The 18,993-nt window shown below is 57.2% G+C and overlaps 1 protein-coding gene across 1 annotated transcript in view; it reads left to right on the forward strand.

The window, feature by feature from the left end:
- Positions 1–18,993, forward strand: part of PHC2 (polyhomeotic homolog 2) — a 53,846-nt gene that overhangs the window by 11,736 nt on the left and 23,117 nt on the right. Inside the window, exons 2-8 of the mRNA XM_044452283.1 lie at positions 1,639–1,797; positions 2,381–2,458; positions 2,710–2,877; positions 4,255–4,410; positions 5,055–5,409; positions 7,103–7,506; positions 9,069–9,240. Of these exons, the coding sequence (XP_044308218.1) occupies positions 1,639–1,797; positions 2,381–2,458; positions 2,710–2,877; positions 4,255–4,410; positions 5,055–5,409; positions 7,103–7,506; positions 9,069–9,240 (1,492 nt within the window). The remainder of the gene's footprint in view (positions 1–1,638; positions 1,798–2,380; positions 2,459–2,709; positions 2,878–4,254; positions 4,411–5,054; positions 5,410–7,102; positions 7,507–9,068; positions 9,241–18,993) is intronic.

Below are 18,993 nucleotides of genomic sequence, written 5' to 3' on the forward strand. Positions count from 1 at the left end.
GGAGCACAGTTTTGCGTTCCGTATTGCTTCTGCCTCGCTGTGCCCTTCTCTGGCGATACGCACCCTGGCTCCTCAAGTCTGCAGATCAGTCCGTGGCACGGAGGGGCTGCCAGTGTCTGTGCAGACTCACCTTCTGAGGAGACTCTGGTTGAGTAGGGCCTCCCACCATCAGCGATGCTTCTGGAGAGGATGCACAAGACAGTGCCTGCTTGGTGGCACTCCAGGTGTGGAGCCCCCCACCGGGAGTGGCTGCACTGGCCCGAACCCTGTGGGCCTTCCGTGAGTGGGTGAGCTGGTGTGTCTGTTGGCCTGGAGCCCTGCTTTTCTCTTTTTCTGTTGTCCCGTCAGTTGTGTTTCAGTGCATTGGTTTCCAGTTGTTTTAATGAAGTTTTGATTTCACATTTTGGTTTTCATTGCTATCAGCCACCATGTTTTCTGTTTCCTTGGTTGAAATGTAGGGTATCGATCAAAGGAGACTCTTGGTAACCATTAGCAACATACAGGTATGCGAGGGGGGCCACGCAGAGGTGGGTTGTGGAGGGCAGGATGTGTTCCAGTGGAGCCAAGCTCAGGGAACCAAGATTTAGGGTGGATGCCGGGAAGTGCTTCCTGATGGTTAGGATCCCAAGGGCATGGAATGGGCTTCCCTGGGCGATGGTGGAGGCCCCATTGGTGCGGGTGTTCAAGGACAGGCTGGTCATGCACATGGTGGGCATGTCATGAGAGCAGCTGGCTGACGCCAGGGGTCAGACTAGATGGCCCAGGAGACCCCTTCTGACTCGCTCTGTTTCTATGTAAGAGGACAGAGTAGAAAAACTTTAAATAAATAAATACTGCATCCAGAGAGTTCAAGGGAGAAAGTAGACAACAATTTAAAAATAAATGAAAATTCCTTGGCGGGTGCGTGCATTTGTGGGACTGGGGTTTGGGCAACCTCGCAGACTTGGATGGCAGGCATGCAAACCTCTTTTAGACTGAGGGCTGAATGTGAAGAAGTGTTTGGAGACCCGCCGTCCACTGGCGGGTGAGCCCTGGAGGCAAAAGGGGTGCAGCCAAAGGCTAGCCCTGAAAAGAGCTGCATAGGAGCCTGCCTGGATTGGACCCGGGCACCCTTCTGGGCCACACATGGAAATCCCGCAAACAGCACCGTCGCCGCCACGCATCCCAGCCGCTGATGCAGACGGGCCCGCTGCCTCCGAGCTTGGAGGGAATGTGTGGCTCTCCGAGCGAGTCGCCTCCAAGGGCTTTGTCCTTGGCAAGTTGGTCCAGTGCCATATTAAAGCTATCTGAGCGTTGGATTCCGCAGTATCTCCTGGTTGAGCCACACACTCAAGACTCTGGACTGAGCCTCTGGTCATTTTGGGACAGCCTCATCGAGACGAGGGCAGAGGGAGTCCCCTTCCCGCTTTCACTGCACCAGAGATAGTTTTGCACACCTTTATCACCCCTTTGGCCTCCTTTGGCCTTCGTGGTTACCACTTTTATCCCCTTCCTGCAGCTGCAGGAGAGGAATCCTGGTCTGGCGGAATGCGGGGAAGCTGTGCAGAAGCCGAGGGTCGGGAGCTGGGGGGAAGGCGTGGGCATGGCTGCTGGCCGAGGCTGCCTGCCCCACGCCCTGCCTCGCTCTCCTCCTGGCAGGTGATCCAGCAGGCGTTGCACCGGCAGCCCAACACGGCAGCCCAGTACCTGCAGCGGATGTACGCAGCCCAGCAGCAGCACCTGATGCTCCAGACGGCCGCCCTGCAGCAGCAGCACATGGGCAGCCCTCAGCTGCAGAACCTGGCCGCCGTCCAGCAGGTACCTCCGTGGGGCCCAGCGGGCGGGGGCTGACGTGCCGTGCGGCCAGCCTCGGGGTTGGGAGGGGGGCATGCGAAGTCGCACGCGGAAGAGCAAGCGTGTCCCAAAGCGGCAAAAGTAAAATCAGTCAGATAAATGCAGCGGCGCAACTATGCCAGTGACAACGAAGAAGCTCCCTTGCTGTGGCGCCAGAAGGAATGCAGGATCCGTGCCAGTTGTCCGGAGCTGGGATGCCACCACCGGGCAGGCCCCGTCTCTTTGCGAGGGTGGCGGAGGCTTAGCGCGCTGGGGTGGGGGCAGGATTCCACACTTGACCCCAAAGCCCCCTGGGTGCCTAAAGGCCGGTCTCTGACTCTCGGCCTGGCCACCTCACAGGGTTGCTGTGAGGACGGGTGGAGAGGCGGTGGAGGGTGTCCGAGGATGTGGCCGCAGGGTCCAGGCAGGAGGGACGAGGTGGGCTAGGAAGGCACCCAAGAAAACGTCCTTTCCCAGAGCTGGGGCGCAGGGAAGGGCGCTGAGGTCCACCCGCCTGGCCTTGAGTCTGGGGGTCCCGCTTTCATCTTGCTTCTGCCGTTCTCCCCAGGCGAGCTTGTCTGCAAACAGGCTGAGCAGCTCTTCCAGCAGCAATGGACCCACGCAGCCCACGCCGCAGCAGCCCACGGTAAGGCGCCCCCAGTGCACACGCCGCTGCCCCGGCACACCCTGTGCTCTGCAGGGCTCAGGTCTGGGGCTGTGTGGGGCTCTGCAGCCAGACGAGTAGTGGGGGTCCTTCCGGGTGGTGAGGGGGAGGCGTCTTGCAACAGGAGCAGGCCCGATGGTGCCGCCCATCTTCTGCGGGGAAGTTGGGGGCTCCTCTCACTGGTTCTCCTGCTGCCCTCCTTCCCTCCCCCGTCTTCCCCCACCGCCCCACAGATAAACCTGGCCACGTCCCCCGCGGCTGCCCAGCTCATCAACCGGGCGCAGAGCGTGAACTCGGCCGCCGCTGCCTCAGGCATCGCTCAGCAAGCGGTTCTCCTGGGCAACGCAAACAACCCTACTCTGACCGCCAGCCAGGCCCAGATGTACCTGCGCGCGCAGATGGTAAGTCGCCCTGCCCAGCCCGATCGCCTGTGCTGCCTCGCGAGTCGTGCAGCCCGGCTGCTGCAGCCCCATTCGGGCCCGCAGGGGACCCGTCCGTGCAGCATCCAGTTGGCATGACTGCCTGGAACGTATCCGCGGGGCTCGGCCGCTTGTACTGTCTGCCTGGGGCAGGGCGTGCTGTTGGCGCTGAAACGACTTTGCCCGATAGGTCTCCTCCAGGCTTTTCTTCCAAACCACGATCTGTAAGCCCGGGGGATTGTGCGACTGTTTTGATGTGATAGTGAGGAGATAACGTGGCACGGTTCCCAGCATTGTGCTCAGTCTTCAAGAGGTGGGGGTCACCCAATTATGTCTGAGCCTGTTTAAAATGCCCGCGTGCAGCTAAAGCACAGTACGGATGGAGAGCCCCACTTGAAGGAGGATGCCAGACCTTCAGTGCCGCTTCTTCAGGTGACCTTTTCGTTCCTCTTTGATGGCCACGCCTGGCCTCATGCCTGGGTACCTTTGCAAAGAGACGGTCTTTCCCCGTGAGACCCCTCTTCCTGCGCTTCCTCTTCACCCAGATGCTGCTGTTTCCATGCTCCTCCTCGGCTTTTCTGTGCAAAACGGCACCTTTGCAAGTCTGAGAGCTTGATTGCACACACGAGGCAGCTGCGAACGAATTGCTCCTGTGTAAAATTGGCTCCAAGGTGGAGGAAGGGGCGTGCATGTGTGCGTGCGTGTGCGTGCGCAGAATGCACCCTTGAGTTCTTTCTTCCTCCACCCCACCAAACCCTGGAATGTGGTCCCTACCTGAATTTGGCCTTTGAGCTGAAACGGGTCAGAACCCTGGTAAACAACAACAGGTGGGGGGCCGGGGGGGTCTCTTCATCTGTCTGTGTCCACGGATGCGCACATGCTCTGATTTATTGTTGCTCAGGGTAGCTCTTATCTCCTTCCCGTCACATCAAAATGATTTATTTATTGGACTCGCACCTCCGTTCTGCCCTGCAACGCCCCCGGCACAGAGCAGATCGCTTTCAGACCGGTCTTCCCCAGCCTGGCGCCACACTGGCTGGGGAAGATGGGAGTTGAAATCCAACACTTTTGGAAGGCAGCAGATTGGTGGAGGCCGCTCTCGATGGAAGATTGCTCCGCTGCCACCAAAACCTGCCTGGCGGGAGCGCTTTGTGCCACCGCGTCCGGGGGCTACACAGCCTGGGCACACCCTGGGCAGACTCTGTTCATGTGGCGTGCCCGTGGCTTCCCTCTTGCCCCCTTTTTGCCCTGACCGGTGTAGGTCTAGATCCTGGCTCCCCCCCCCGCCCCCGCCAGCCCTTTTTCTGCCAGGAGAGCCACGGGTGATGTATAAGGGGACCCCTTTCCTGTGATTTCCAGACTCAGCAGAGCACTCTTATGCAAGTAGCTAGAAGCCTAGGCCGTGCTGTTCCTTTGTCCCCCCAGCTCATCTTCACGCCCACGGCCACAGTCGCAGCGGTGCAGGCTGAGGGCGCCCCCACCACCACCACCCCGCCATCCACCAACTCGGCTCAGGTAAGAGCTGGCGGGGAATGGGGGCTTGGAGGGGCGGGCAGGCGGGCTCACATTTGGGTTCCTCTCCACTCCGTACAAAGCCTGTGCACATCACCTTTTAGAAACAGATTTTCTCTAGAAATATTTCTTACGCGTCTATTTGTGCCAGTTTTAATTCGTGAACTGATTTAAAGCTTCTCTAATCCAGTGATGTCTTACTTTAACGAAGTTTGCAAGTCGCTCCTCCAAGGAAGCCAAGTCAACATTCGTAGAGGTCATCCTTTAAAACAGAAGCCGGAGCAAGCATAATTAATCTTGGCTCCCCTTGGAGGAGCACTGGCACCCACTGCTTCTTTGCGCAGTCTGACATTCGGAAAAGAGGCCGGCCAAGATGCAGAGAGGCGGCTGTTCCCAGAGAGTTCTCCCTGCAAGCATGCGTGGAAAATCTCCCCAGGGAGAAGAATCTTCCATGCATGCCGGAAGTCATCAGAGAAGGGCACAAGGATGGGGGGAGCAGCCCCCAAGAGAGCCCTTAGGAAGGGCACAGCAGAGGGCCATGGATGCAGGAGGGGGCCTTCTTAGGGTGGGGGGGACCAGCCCGGGGGGCGGAGGGGTTTTCTCAGGCACACCCCTCAGTGCTTCTCCTCTCCCATCCCGTGTTGCAGGTACAGAACTCCGCTCTCCGCACCCAGCAAGCGGCGCCCCAGGGGCTGAGCACGGGCCCGGGCCAGCAGCTCCCCACCTTGGCCATGAAGCCTGCCCCGAGCGGCAGCAACCATTCCTCCTCCTCGTCTTCCTCCTCGTCCTCCTCCTCGCCAGCTTCTCAGGGCAAGGCTGCCGGGCCGGCTCCTGGCGCCAAGGCAGTCGCGGCCGAGCACCCACCGGAGCACCTTCGGAAGGGAGATGGGGGCAGCGGAGGGGCCAGCAGCGGAGGGGGGGCCGCCAGCAGTTCCGATGGGCGGGGCGGTGGTCCCAGCCGGACGGGGACGCCCGTCACGACGCACCCGCTGATCGCCCCAGGTGAGCACCCGTCCCGCTGCAGGGGGCCGTGAGCCGCTGGTGCTCTGGACGTGGGAACAGGGTGGCGGTCCTGCCAGGATACCGTGGGACCCGGCACGGCTGCTGAGGGAACAGGTGTAGCCCACGCGGGGCTTGTTCCCGCTCGGGTGCCCGGAACCTCCCTGCACAATGAGAGGCCTCCCGTCTAGGTGCTGTGGCGCCCGGGCTCACCCCCTTGTCCCCAGCCCCAGACGCAGTGCTTTCACCCGCCCCCAACGGGTCGCAGCGGTTCTCCTGCGGCTCAGTAACTGGTCGAAGCGTGAAGCTTCCCTTTGCTGGCGCTTTGGGTCCTTTGGGTTCCTGGCGCTTCTGCGGACAAGAGCCGCTCCATTGTGGAATTCGGTCCTTGGGCTGAGAGTGGGTCCGTGCCCCTGCCAGGGAGTTGTCGCACGGGGTGCATACGGGGGATCTTCTCTGGTTGCAGGGCACCACAGATACCCGGGGCTTTTCTCAGCTTGACTCGATCGGTCTTACCCTGCAAGAGCCCTGATCCAAAATGCTATCGCACAACATACACGTGTGCATGAAGGAAAGCAAAAATGGAGAGCAGCGATCGGTCCCTCCTGTACTGCAAACCTGGCCCGTCCTGCGGTGTCTGGTGCCCTTTGGTCTGGCAGTTTGGGGATGGCTTGGGAGCAGGGCTCCTGTCCCTTGACTGAGTGAAGGTCCAGTCCAGAAGAGCGAAGCTGTAAGCAGCCGCGTCCTCTTGCTCTGCTGCCCTGAGTCCCACCTGCTCCCCCGCCCCAGAGTACTTTTGGAGCTCTTTCTACAAGGATATTCATTGTCTCATTGAAAGAATGGGAATGACCTTTCCCAAATCCTTTAAGATTAAAAAAGAAAGAAATGCGTCCTTTCAGTCAGTCACAAGGCTGCTTTTTTTAAAGGCCGGCTGGCAGCCCACCTAAATTATCGGCGAGGGAACAGAACTGCCAGCGGAGCCAGCGTCTGATTCGGCGCCGTGCGGCATAGCAGGAGAGAGTCCGCGCAGCATCACGTTAGGGGGCTGGACTGGGCTCAGGTGGTGCAGCTTCTCCTCCCCCGGTGGGCATCACAGGATGGCTTCGGGCCACCCCCTTCCCCTCTGCCCAACCGTCCTCCACAGGGTGGCTTTTGTGAGGATAACGTGGAGCGCAGGAATGCTTAGACCATGCGTCCGTCATGAGCGGAGGAGCGTGGGGATGTGATGCCATGCCAAGGCGACGAGCATGGCCGCGTCTGACAGTCCCGCTGGCCACACTCCCCAGGACTGTCCAGAATCGCGGGCCGCTGTGGGTCAGAACCAGCAAAAGCGTTGCTGCAGTTCTTGTCTCCGCTGCGAGAGTCCTTGGGCAAGCAGATGGGCCTCAGGCGTTCGCGTGTGGCCAGGGCAGCCATCGGGGCAGGGGGGTCTCTGGGCCTCCCATGCATCCTCTCTGGCGGGGTGGGGCCACACCTATGCACACCTGGCCAGGAGAGGTGCTGGGGAGCCTGCGGGGTGGGAAAGGCAGCCCTAGCCCAGCACCTGGCCAGGTGGCCGGGGCGCCGGAGAGGCCCTCCGAAAGGGCCTCTCCAGCACGCACGTCTGCCGGGGGGGGGGGGCAGCCGCATTGGGGAGGGCAAGGGCCGAGTGCCGCAGCCGCCGCGTCCCCTGAGCGCCCCGTTCTCCCCCGCCCAGCCTACTCCCAGCCGCAGACGCACCAGCTCGTGCAGCAGCAGAAGCAGATGCAGCACCAGTTCGTGATCCAGCCGCAGCTGCAGCCCCGGCCCCTGCAGCTGCAGCCCGTCCCGGGGCCCACTCCGAGCCTCGGCACCCTCCCCGGCCTGCCGGCCCAGAGCCACCTGCCCAGCCAGGGCCACGCGGCCCACCTGCCGCCCTGCCGGGCCCCCACGCAGCACAAGCCGGGCGCCAGCCAGCCCGCCCCGCACGCCGCACACCCCGTGGGGCCCCTGGCGCTGGGCGCCCCCAGGCCCGAGGGCAGCCCGCCCGGCCGCTCCGTGGGCTGCTCCAGCCACGCTGCTCCGCGCAAGTTCCAGCACACGTCGGCCGTCATCCTGCAGCTGCAGCCCTCGGCGGGGACGGTGAGTTCGCCGGCGCTCGGGAGTGGCGCGGAGCCGCGCAAAATCTCCAAATGCTGATTGGTGGTGGTGGTGATATTGTGGTTTTGTTTCTGCATCCGCTTAGCAGAAGCTCTCCGAGTGGTTTGCACCAATGCATACAAAACACGCCAGTATTTAAATAGCTTAAATATACAGTAAAACTGGCCTGTTAACGGAAAAATAAAATCAGCTGGCCACTGGATAGCTGAATGCATCTTTAAAAGCTTTGACATAAAAGGCTGCCCTAACTTGGCGCCAAAAAGAAGACAAATTTGGTACTGGCTGTGCCTCAGCAGGGAGGTTGTTCTGGTGATGGGGGTCCACCACAGAGAAAGCCCTCCCTCCGGTTGTCACGTTTCAAGCCTCACTTAGCAGATTTAGGAATAGTTCCAAGGATTTATTTGAGCTTCACAGGAGGCAGAGACAGCCTTTTTTTTCTTATTGAACCAAATCATTTTGATTGAAATGCACGTGCCAGTGAACTTGCACCCTGTCCCACTGGCAGAAGAGTTTTGCCCCCTGCATCTTAACCTGAATTGCCATGCAGGGGAAAACGTTTTATTTCCAAAGGGGTGATACTGCAGCCTGTAGGGAGGGGGCCAATCATGCAGTACAGGAAAATGGCTATTGGGCAGCCCTATTGGAAGGCAGCAGCAAAGACGGCGTTTTGTCACCGCTTCCATCGTGCAGGCAGGCTGGAGGGTTGTGCTGGCTTTTCCAAGTGCGCCTCCTTCGCCGGGACACGCGCTGCAGCTCAAGCGACCCCTTAAATGCTGCGCCTGAAAGTGATGGGCAAGCGCCCTTCTGGACGGGCTGCGCGTTTTGGCCTTTGCAAAGATGACACGCTGGGCCACCTGCCCTCCAAGGCTCACGGGCGGCATGAGGAAATACCGTGGTGGGAGCGCAGCCGAGGAGCCTCCGGGCACAAGCGCGGGCGCTCCCTTGATGGGCCCTCCGGGTGCTTGCTTCCTCTTTTGCCCAACCGCCCGCTGGGGGACAAGGCTGAGATATGAAACCAGGCACCTCGCTCTGTTCCCAGGCCTTTCCTGCCAGCAAGCAAGGCCTTCAGAGGCATTTTCTCCTCTCAGGCAGCACAGCTGCTGAGGGAAGGGGTAGCCCCTGGGGACCCTCAGAAGCCCACAGTGGGAGCTCCGCTGCCTGCATTTGGCCCGTGGGCCCAGGGTTGAGCACCTGCTTTTTTTAGCTTCTGACGGTTCGCATCCCTTGGGATACGAAACGTCTGGGGTTCGGCCCCAGGCATCTCCTTCCGAAATCATGGTATCAGGGACTGGGACCGAGCGGGACTCGCGCGCTCCCTCGTGGAGCAAGGCCCCCCCGGCTGGGCCCTGGGAGAGCAGCTGTCTGTTGGAATCGCACCAAAGCTCTCGGTGTGAAGCCGCGGCTGGCGGTGGAGCACCTGTGTTGCGCACATGAGCTCAGGTGCCACCCTTGGCATTGCCCACCTGCCTTTCCCTCCCTCTGCAGACGTTTTCCATTGGCCACCTGCCTTTCTCATCACGTTCCCACTTGCCTTCCCCCTCCAGCCGCCCCTCGGCACCCAGGAGAACGCCAAGAAAGATTCCTTCCCCGCCGAGAAGCCCCAGGTGGAGTCCCGGGCACCGCAGCCACTCCTCCCGCCCCAGGCCGCCTCGGCAGTGACAACGCCAGCCCCTCCAGAGCCCGAGGCCTCTGAACCCGCTGAGACCTCACCCCGAGGTAAGGCACTCCCAGGCTGGGTCAGATCTGCGGCTTGGGGGAGAGAGGAGCCGGCGCCTTTCACCCCGCCCTGACCCACCAGCCCGGGGACCTGGCCCACACGGAGGTGTGTTGTCCTAGTGCCAGGCCTGGCGGAGGGCCCTCGGGAGCCGTTGCTCAGAGTGCCGAGTGTAGTGAGTACTGCTTGAAAAGGGCCATGACTGGAAAGGGGAACAGGGCCCAGATGTGGCTGGAGGGCATTTTTCTCCATACTTTGACTTACAAACAGTCTACCCCAAATCACGGTGTTGTGCTTGGATAGTCCAGCGGAGCCTCCACACCCAGAGGCAGTGTATCTGTGCCTGCCAATATTGGGTCAAAGCATCAAACAGGGCTGCCCAGTTGGGACCCCTCCAGATGTGTTGTGGAGTCGAATTCCAGCACATTGGGAAACTGACCGTTTGGGGCAGAAAACTGCGTTTGGAGGGGAGGGTTGCGAAGAGCTTCCTAATTTTCTCTCCCTCCCTCCTTTCAGTTTGAGCAGCAAGAGAGGGTTTTCCTGCCCACCTTGTGCCTTTGGCTGTGGTGCGTGCACCAGGCCGTGAGGGAGAGGGACCACTGTGCGAGAGCCGCGGGGAGCTGCCAGAGAGACACGCTCCGAGCACGAGCAACCTTTTCAAGGCGCTGTGCTCCATTTTTCCATCTTTAACGGGGCTTGGTTTGTGTGCAGCAAGGAAAAAGATGGAGGTGGTGGTAGGGCTGTTGTGCCTGCGCTCAACAACATGGGGCTGTTGTGCGTGCGCTCCCCCTGCATGTGTACGCAGGGGTGAATCGGGCCAGAAGACTGCATAAGAAGCTTTTGCGTGAAAACCTTACCTGGAAGCAATCCTTTTGCTGCCTCGCCACGGGGGGGCGGGGGGGGTGAACGAGTCCCCTTCCTGGTGGCTCATGGGGAAATGATTTGGGCCTTGTAAAGTTAAAGGTTAGGGCCGAGCTTGAAAAAAGGAAGCATTCTTGAGGAGCCTTCCATGCTAGCTGGGAATGGGTTTTCTAGGCGGTGTGTACCTGGCAGGCAGGTAAATGAAGGCAGTTAATTCTGCTCTGGGAAGCCTGTGGTGGTACAGCTCCTCTTAAATTCTGCCTGCCCAAAGTGGCAGGGGCTGTGGCTGTGGGGAGGGGTGGAGCGCCAGGGCCAACAGCCCCCCACCTGGTGATTTTCATTAAAAGTTCAGGGCATCCAGTGCGTCTGCTGAACATTTGAAGCTCTGGGTGCGCATTTTATCTTGGTGGTCCTTACGAAGACCTTGTGATTTAGGCCAGTATCCTTACCGTGTTGCCGAGGAGGAGCCGGGCACGGAGTAGAGAGAGGCCGGTGTGGCGGCATCGCACGCATGAGCTCGCCTGCAGACCGTCTCAGTTGTTGCGATGCCACCAGGAACAGTGCGATGCCCCTGGCTGAAGTGAGGTTAGAGCTGAGGGCTTGCACCTGCGGGTGACCTTCCAGCCGAGAGGCGTAGGGACTGGCTTTGCAGGGAAAGGGACAGGAAACCTGGGTATCAGGGGAGCTCGGGGCTTGGTCTTGCCCAGCTGGAAGTTTGGACTTGAGCAGCCTCAGGCAGCATGGCCAGTGGCTGGGAATGCTGGGAGCAGAAGTCCAAACCATCTCGAGGGGCACCAGGTTGAGGAAGCTGCTGCAGCTTCTGGTGTTATGCTCTGATGTTGAACGTTGATTCAGTCACTGAGGGCTACTCGGCTTTGCTTTCCCTTGCTGTGGCACAGTGCCTTGTCCAGTCCTGTTATCCAGTGCTTCTTGCCCATGAGTTATTTGTTGGACAGTGCATTGGGGTTAAATGGAAAACAGCGAAGTGTACTGATTTGCATTGGATGGTTTCATGTTGGTTTTGGATAATGCTTAGCATGCTTTGCCAGTAAAAAATAGTCTGGTTAAAGGAGGGTTGCTTCTGGCTCTAAAATGAAGCAGGAATTAAAGAGACCCTGGAAGACTTACAGCAGAGGGAACAGCCTTCTGCCTGGAGCCCAGTGCTGTGGAGCAGTGGGGAGCCAAAGCTTCCTTTTGCCAGCGCTGCTCTGCGTTCAGAGAAGGCCCCAAACCACAGCCCCAAAATAGCTACTGGGTTTGAAAGCTGCATTCCATAATTTCACCAGTGGGAAAAACAGCTTCGACGAAAAAGGCCATCTTCTCCTGCTCTGCTCAGTGGTGAGAAGCTTCATTGGTGCTCCCCGCATGACTGGGCAACATCAGGGAAAGAGACACTCCTCGCCATGCCTCTTTCCTTCCCCAGGCTCCTTTCAAAGGATTGCCCGAGAGATTTTGTGTCAGAGAGGAATGAAGAACGGAAAGAAATGTGTCCTGTGCATGTTTAGACAGAGAAGTGGGCCTGCAAAAGAAGGTCAGCGGGAGCACGGGGAAGCTAAGGCGGCCGTGGTGCTTCTAGGCTGTTGCTGTGGCAGTCCCTGCTGCTCAGATAGAGTGCTCCTGCTTGCGCATGCTTTGTCTGCTTTGGGCAAAATTTGCACCCCCTCCAAACTCCGTTTCAGCCACTGCAGTCCAGAGCTGATGTCAGTTCGTTTCTTCTCCCTGGCACCAACGCCGCTCGGGCGGAATACATTTTGTGAGTGAGGAGCCGTCACGGCGATGCCATTCTGCCTATCCGAGCAAGCTGGTGCAGGCTCTTTCCCTCCCTAGGATGTGAAAATACGGCACGTCAGCCTTATCCAGGCTGGTGCTGCTGGGATGTGCTGGAGTACAAACCTCATACTCCTCTAGCTGCCACAACATTAATGCCTAGCAGTACGTTTGCGATATTTCCCCAAGCACCTGTTCTGTGATGTTGCCCAGGTAAAAGCCAGGCCCTTTGACTGATCCAAGCTGAGACTGTGGCTGGAGTGTTGAACGGGGATTCGTGAGACCTGCAGGCTACTTTCTGCTGGGCCATGGGGCTCATGGGGGGATTGGGGCCGGGCCCTGAAGCCCACCTGGCGACTGGCCCAGTCCTGACTCTCAGCTTAACCTACCTCACAGGGTTGCTTTGAAGATAACAGGGAAATGCCATGTAAGTTGCCTTGAGCTCCTTGCAAGAGGTGGAATGTGAAAATATTACTGCTCATCATCCAAGTTCCTCTGCAGCATTGCTCTGGTAGCCAGAACTGCAGGAAGCCCTGCTTGGCAAGGAGGCAGCTGCGGCCAGTGGAAAGCAGAAGCGCTCATTCCTCTGGGTGCACAAGCTGCACCTCCTGACCTGCACCGGAGCAGAGAGGCAGCAATGCCAGCTGGCCCTGGGAAAAGGCACTGGAGCGGCCAGAGCCCGGCCTCCCCTGCTCGCTCGCTTGGCCTCCAGGTGCTCGGAAAGCCAGCAGTGAGGTCCCTTCCGGGTAGCGAGGGGGACGGCTGCGGCGTCCTGTCCCCCCCCACCCCCCCATGAGGTGCCCTTCAGGCTCCTGTGGAGAAGACGGGGGTCCAGCACGGGGGCAGAAGCCCCTTGGAAGGCCCACCCCAAAAAGTAGGAGCTGCCTCTGGGCAGGGTTTCCAGGCCTGGGCAGCGTTTGGGGCGGCAAGTGCTTCGGTTCACGGGCTCCCTGCTTAATGCTTGGGAAAGGGCCAGGCGGGGGGGATGTGCCTTGTTCCGGCCACCCTGCTGCAGCAGCTCTCCTTCCGCATCGGGGGCTCTCCGGAGGAGCCGGACCGCCATGCCCTGGTGGCCGGGGATGATGGGCATGGCAGTCCGGCTCCTCCGGAGGGCCCCCAAATGGGGCAAGGCTGAGACAAGAGCCACTGCGCCTGTAGAGCCACTGTGGCCGAGCGCCAAATCTCCCTGACAAAGCGGGGGGCCGCCTCTTGTCCCCCGCCCTGCGGTCCTCACAGCCAGGTTGCCCTGCTCAAGTGGGCCCATCGCTCGCACGCCCCTGGCTTCGGGCGGGGGGCACGCTCCCCTTTCCTTCCTCCCCCCTCCCTGTGCTGTGTGCTCCTCTGCCACCAGGGTGCTCGGCTTTCACCCCCCACTCCATGGGGCTGGCCTGGGAGCTCCCAGCCGGCCGGCTTTTTGTTCCCTGCCTGGCGGTTGGGGCTGGGGAGGTGCAGCCGCAGGCAGGGACAGACAAAGGGCTGGCCGCCCCCCTCTGCTGAGCTGCCACTGGATCTCTGACCCGGCTCAAATTCCCTTCAATCAAGTTAAATGGGGCAGACCTCGCCCCCCCACTGCTGCTGGCAAGGGGGGTGGGGGCTCCCTAATCCCCTGCCAGGCAGCTTTCCTGAGCACTCTTTGCCCCTTTGTAATGGGTGTCAGGCCCCCCGCGGGGGAAGGCCACACAGTCACACACCTGCTTCCGCCCCCTCCGCAGCCCCTGGCCCTCATGCAAACTTTCACACACCCCACGCCCCACGCCTGGCTTCTGCTTGGCTTCTGCCTCCTTTCTGAGGGCCCTGAAGCAAACGGGAGGAAGTTGCAGCTGCAAAGGGGAGCTGCATGGTTTCCCTTGGGCTGAATAAGGTATTTCGACACCTCTGCATTCCACAATTAATTCTGGGGGAGGGGTGCTCACTCCCACCTGAAGCGTGGGCCTCCCTGCAGGGGAGTGTGGTCCCTTTCATATCAGCATTATAAAACAAAATCAATAGAAACAGTTCTCCCCGGAGTGGCCAGCAGCAGGGTCCGTAATGCATCGCCTGCTTGCATCTCCGTGTTTTCCCAAGTCTGGACCTACCAAAGAATTGCTCTGTTGCTTCTTTTTTCCTCCTTTTTAAAAAGTTAGCTAAAATGGGCCATGGGATCCCCCAAAGCAAGCGTCACGGTTGTGGTCTAGCATTGTGTCCAATGGCTAAGTTACTGCAAATGGAATACCCTCATACTAATTACTACCAATATACCTAATGAAGAAGGAACTGGTGTGAGTGGGTGGGTCACGATGAAAGTTTATTTTGCATTACAGAACACCATATTCTGTTTTTAGTGCATGGCATTGGGTTGCCTTGGCAGAAAACCCATGCCTGGCCCAGTAAATGAATTGAAAGGCAGAACTATCTATTTGGCTGCTACAAACGTCTGTGTCATCCCATTCCGCCCATCCATAATGTAGAGTAAACTTTTCCCCTGTGCAAAACCCATAGCATGGAGTGGTCCTCTGAGCAGCTCCAGAGCTGGGGTTTCGTCTCATGGTGGCTTCAGGAAATGGGCAACTTTGGCAGCCTTCTCAGGAAAACTCAGTGCAGAATTGCTCTTTCCTGTTTGCTTGGGGTCTCTCTCTCTCTCTCCCCACATGCCTGCAGTGCGGAGGCTCAGCGGAGCTCTGGATTTACGTGGGATACTTCTGCCCCCAATGTAAGCTCCTACAAAGGAGGGATGAGCTGCTAAAGTTACTGGTTTAGAAAATATTGTTTTGTTCCGTTTTAGCAAAGGACGTTCAAACTCAATTTTTTGTTACGTGCATGGTCAAAATGACAGATGGGAAGTACTTGTATGTATGTAGCTATTTATGCACGTCTTGTATTTCTACCCCACTTTTTCCTTTCACAGAACTCAAGGCAACTTATATAATTCTCCTCTCAACCTTATCCCTGGAACAACAACCCTGTGAGGTAGGCTGGGCTGAGTGCCTATGAGAGGCCCAAAGCCCCACAGTGAGTCCCATGGCTGAGTGGGGGCTCAAACCCAGACTTCTTGAGTCCCAGTCCCATGTTCTTAACTCCTATATCACACAGGCTCTTCAAAGGCGTCACCTGCTCTAATGCTGCCTTCCTGAATACAGAACTGTTAGACTACAACTCCCTTAATCCCCAGGTGCTCAGCTGGCCCTGAACTGTGGGCGTTTTATTCCAGCACACGGGGGAAGGTCCCTGTTTGTGTGCAGCTGTGCTTCTTGACAATTATTGCATGTATTTGCGCGATAATGCACCAAGGCTGAATCCATTACTAGCAGAGTTCAATCCGTTCTCTAATGGACTAAGACTGAGAGGTGAAAGAAATGCCAAAAAGCAAAGAGAAGTGGAGATGGGGAAGAGAAAAAGCAACAGATCAAATTTCGGTTGTTCATTCTAAGCAGTGGTTAGGGCATGCATATTCTACTGTTCTATTCCTCGACTCCCAGCTTGTTGCAAATCGGTGGGCCAGTTGCCTCTCGCCTGTTAAGCGACTTTGCTGTTGCTGATACCGACAATGGTTGTCAAGATGAAAAGGCAGGCTCTCTTTCCACACCCCTCTCCTAGCAACCTTTGCAACTGGGGCAAAGTTTTATATTTGCATTAGGGAAGCCTTCATTAGAAAGGAATTCTGAGAGGGAGTGGAGAGGATGAGATGGGGAATGCGGAGAAAGGGTTAAGAGGGAGGGGAGGAAAAGGACGCAAAAGGAAACCATGTTGAATGCCCTCACTGATGGGACCCCTGCCACCTCCCGTGGAAGCCCATTCCATATCCTAGGGGTCCCAACCATCAGGAAGTACTTCCTGACATCCAACCTGAAACTCGGTTCCTTGGGTTTTGCCCTGTGGACCGTGTCCTCCCCTCCACCACAGGTCACGCCCCTCAACCTTGTGGCACCCCTACACATACCTGTAATTTGCTATAAGATCCCCTCCAAGTCTCCTCCAGGCTGCCAAGAGCCAGCTCCCTCAGTCTCGCCTCATACGGCTTTCCCTGCAATCCGGCCACCATCCTTGTGGCCCTTCGCTGCACTGACTCCAACCTGGCTATGCCCTTCCTGTAATGTGCAGAGCAGAACTGAACACGGGACTCCAGATGCTGGTGAAGGTTTTGTTAGTCTGAGGACGAAGCACCTGCTACTGGTGTCCATCTAGTTGGTACAACAGATAGCTCTAAGTTCGTGTGCAGCAGCTACTCCTAATTTAAACAATCCAGAGTTCACGAGCCTGCAACAAACCACAGGTTCTCTTCCTGGGTTGCTTGTGGTTAACCAACCATGTGGCTGCATTCACACGGCACAACAACCCGGAAGTCAACAACCCTTACCATGATTTCACATCATGTGTGAACCAGGCCTTTTGTGTTGCTTGGGGCTGAGACTGAAAAAAGTGAACCAGGAGATTGAAAGTGAACTGGCAGCTCTGGTGAAAAGGATCTTCGAGACCACCAGAGCTCATCTAGCCTAGCCTTTAGTGGTGCCGTGATAGCAATTCCTTGGGCCCAGCTGAAGCGCCACAGGTCTGCATGAGTGAGCGTTTGCCTTCTCAAGACTTTAGCGGGACAACAAATGAGTGTGGGACGGGCGGGGTGTGGGGAGCGGGACCTGCTGCCGTGTCCCAAACGCCAGACTTGCGGGGACAAAGGGACAATAACGGCTATTGCCCTGGTATTATTTTAGTCTGAAAACGGTGGAGTGGCTCACCCGGATCTGTGTCTGGCACAAAGCCCAACAGGCGGATCCGGAAGTACAAACCGTTTTGGTGTGAGAGCTGGAAAACCCAGTCACGTGCCTGTTCCACAACAACCCCAGTGACGGATGCACCAGAAATGAGCTTTGCGCTGCAGGCAGCTATTCTGGCAGGGCATGCAGGGGCCTCTTGGGTTTCTGTAGCTTTTAGACATGAAAATGACTCCAGGCGTCCCTGCTGGAAGTGAAAGAGCAGTGCAGCTGTTTCATGTCCTTTTGCCACAACTCCTTATTTCTGTCCTCACAACAACCATGTGAGGTAGGTCAGGTCCAGGTCCAGGGAATGCCATTGGCCTAGCACTGTCTGGGCAGATGGGGACTCCTTATGCACCCACTTCAGAATTGGGGGCGGGAATGAAGCCCATCTTGTGAAAACAAAAACAACACTCTCTCCTGACTGTTTAGTTTGAACTTGGAGGGAGATGTTTTTACTTGTCTGGCTCCTGTTCATACCTTCAGCACGAATGTTGACAAAGAAAAAAAGAAGGGAAGAGACCCTAGGGTGGGGTTTTTGTTTTTTTTAAAAGAGTGTAAAACAGGCTCTCCCCAGGCTGGCTCAGGAGAACATCAAAGGCTATTCTGCCTTGCAAAACAGCCTCGGGCATTTCTTGCAAATTACTCTGTTTGCATTTGCACCAAAAGCATTGGGGACACACACACACACAACCACACACAGTTTTTTCTTATCTCAAATTTCAGGATAATCTATGAGGATCAGAGAAGTCTATTAGAAGGCTGCAGCTAATAGTGGTTTTTCTGTTAAGCTAGGTTAAAGATTCAGGCTAAACATCAGGAAAAAATTCCTAACTGTCAGAACAATATGACAGAGGAACCAGATGCAAAGAGAAGTCCTGGCTATCCCATACTAGGGACATTCAAGGCGAAACTGGACAATCACTGGAGTGGGATGGTGTGACTTGGTATCCTACACCGGCAGGGAGGTGGGTCTGATGGCCTTCTGGGCCCCTTCTGATCCTACAATTCTATCAATCTATGGGAAAAAAGCAGGATCTCCAGAGACCAAGGAAGTAATCTAATGCCGGCTTAGGCAAAGAAAGTTCTAGAGCTCCCAGCTTTTTCCCTAGGAGGGACTGTGTGTCTCCAGAGCTTTAAAGTATGGCATAGTGCCAAGATACGGATGTGGTCCCTGCCCAGCTCGGCCATGGAGCCAACTGGGTGGCTCTGGGCCAGTCACAGACTCTCAGCCCAACTTACTGTTGAATTGTTGAGGGATAAGGTTGAGCAGGAGGAGGAAAATTTTATTAGCCACTTTGAGTTCATTGGAAAAAAGTGGGATATAAATCTAATGAATACAGACCCCTTTTACTAGGACTTGGACCAAATCGTCTTTTTGCATTTTTCCTAACCTGGTCACCTTCCAGACCACCGTTCTGATCAATCTCAGCCAGCGGGGTCACATGTTCCAAAAACTTAATGTGCCTCTCATTCGCTGAGATACAGAAGGAGAGTTCCCCGTGTTATAAGCTGTTTTAAAAAGTCAGCCATGCTGTCCTGGAACTTGCCTCATTCATGATGGACGTGGGTTCTAGCAGGTCCCAGAAACATCAGAAACATAAGGTGAGCTCACCTTGGACATCCCAACAAGGGCCTTTTCTGTTCTTTCCCAAAAGCTGTGCCCTCCAACCTGGGGCCTCTATGACTCCCAGCATCCCTCAGCCAGTCATGATGGGCATTGTAGTCTCTGGGGATGCTAGGAGGTGTAGTCTCAAAGGAGACAAAATCCATGGGCTGCAGAGCAATGCACATGCCTATGAATAGTCAAAACAACATCTTTATCTCCAAATATATAGTTTAAATCCACCTTAATTCCAGCTGTACCTTCTGGCAAGGCTGCCCATCGCCCTTCATCCCTGGAGGGTTGAGCATCCCCTTTTGGAAATAATTTTGCCATTGTGAGGGCAGAGGAAGGTCCCTCCGAGGCTGCGGCCCCAGCTCCGATCCTGGAGGGTGTGTTGCTCCCAGTTAGGACTTGCACCAGTGGCAGGACGCCGTAGGATTGCACGCAAAAGCGCAGCACGCACAACAGGTCCCCAGAGCATCACCGGAATGGGAACCCGACTAAGGGTAGTTGCAGCGCCCTGCTGAAACACGCATCTGGCCGAAGCCGCGCCTTGCTTTGAAGCTTTGGGTTGAGCCCCGCCATGCGCAGGTTTCGCCCTTCGGTCGCTTGGCGGGGTGCATTTTTGCGCCGAGTCGCTAGGAGAGCGGAGCAGCGATCGGTCGCTTGCGCCTTCAATAGACCGACCTCTTCGGCTTCCGACGGGCGCTGTAGTCCGGCGAATTTTTGGCGAACGAGTAGCCTCCGCGCCGCTGGAGCATGCTGGGAGTTGTAGTCCGGCGCCCCTTCGTGGG

Source organism: Varanus komodoensis, unplaced genomic scaffold, assembly GCF_004798865.1.
Source record: "Varanus komodoensis strain SLA01 unplaced genomic scaffold, ASM479886v1 scaffold71, whole genome shotgun sequence".
Classification (NCBI taxonomy): Eukaryota; Metazoa; Chordata; class Lepidosauria; order Squamata; family Varanidae; genus Varanus; species Varanus komodoensis.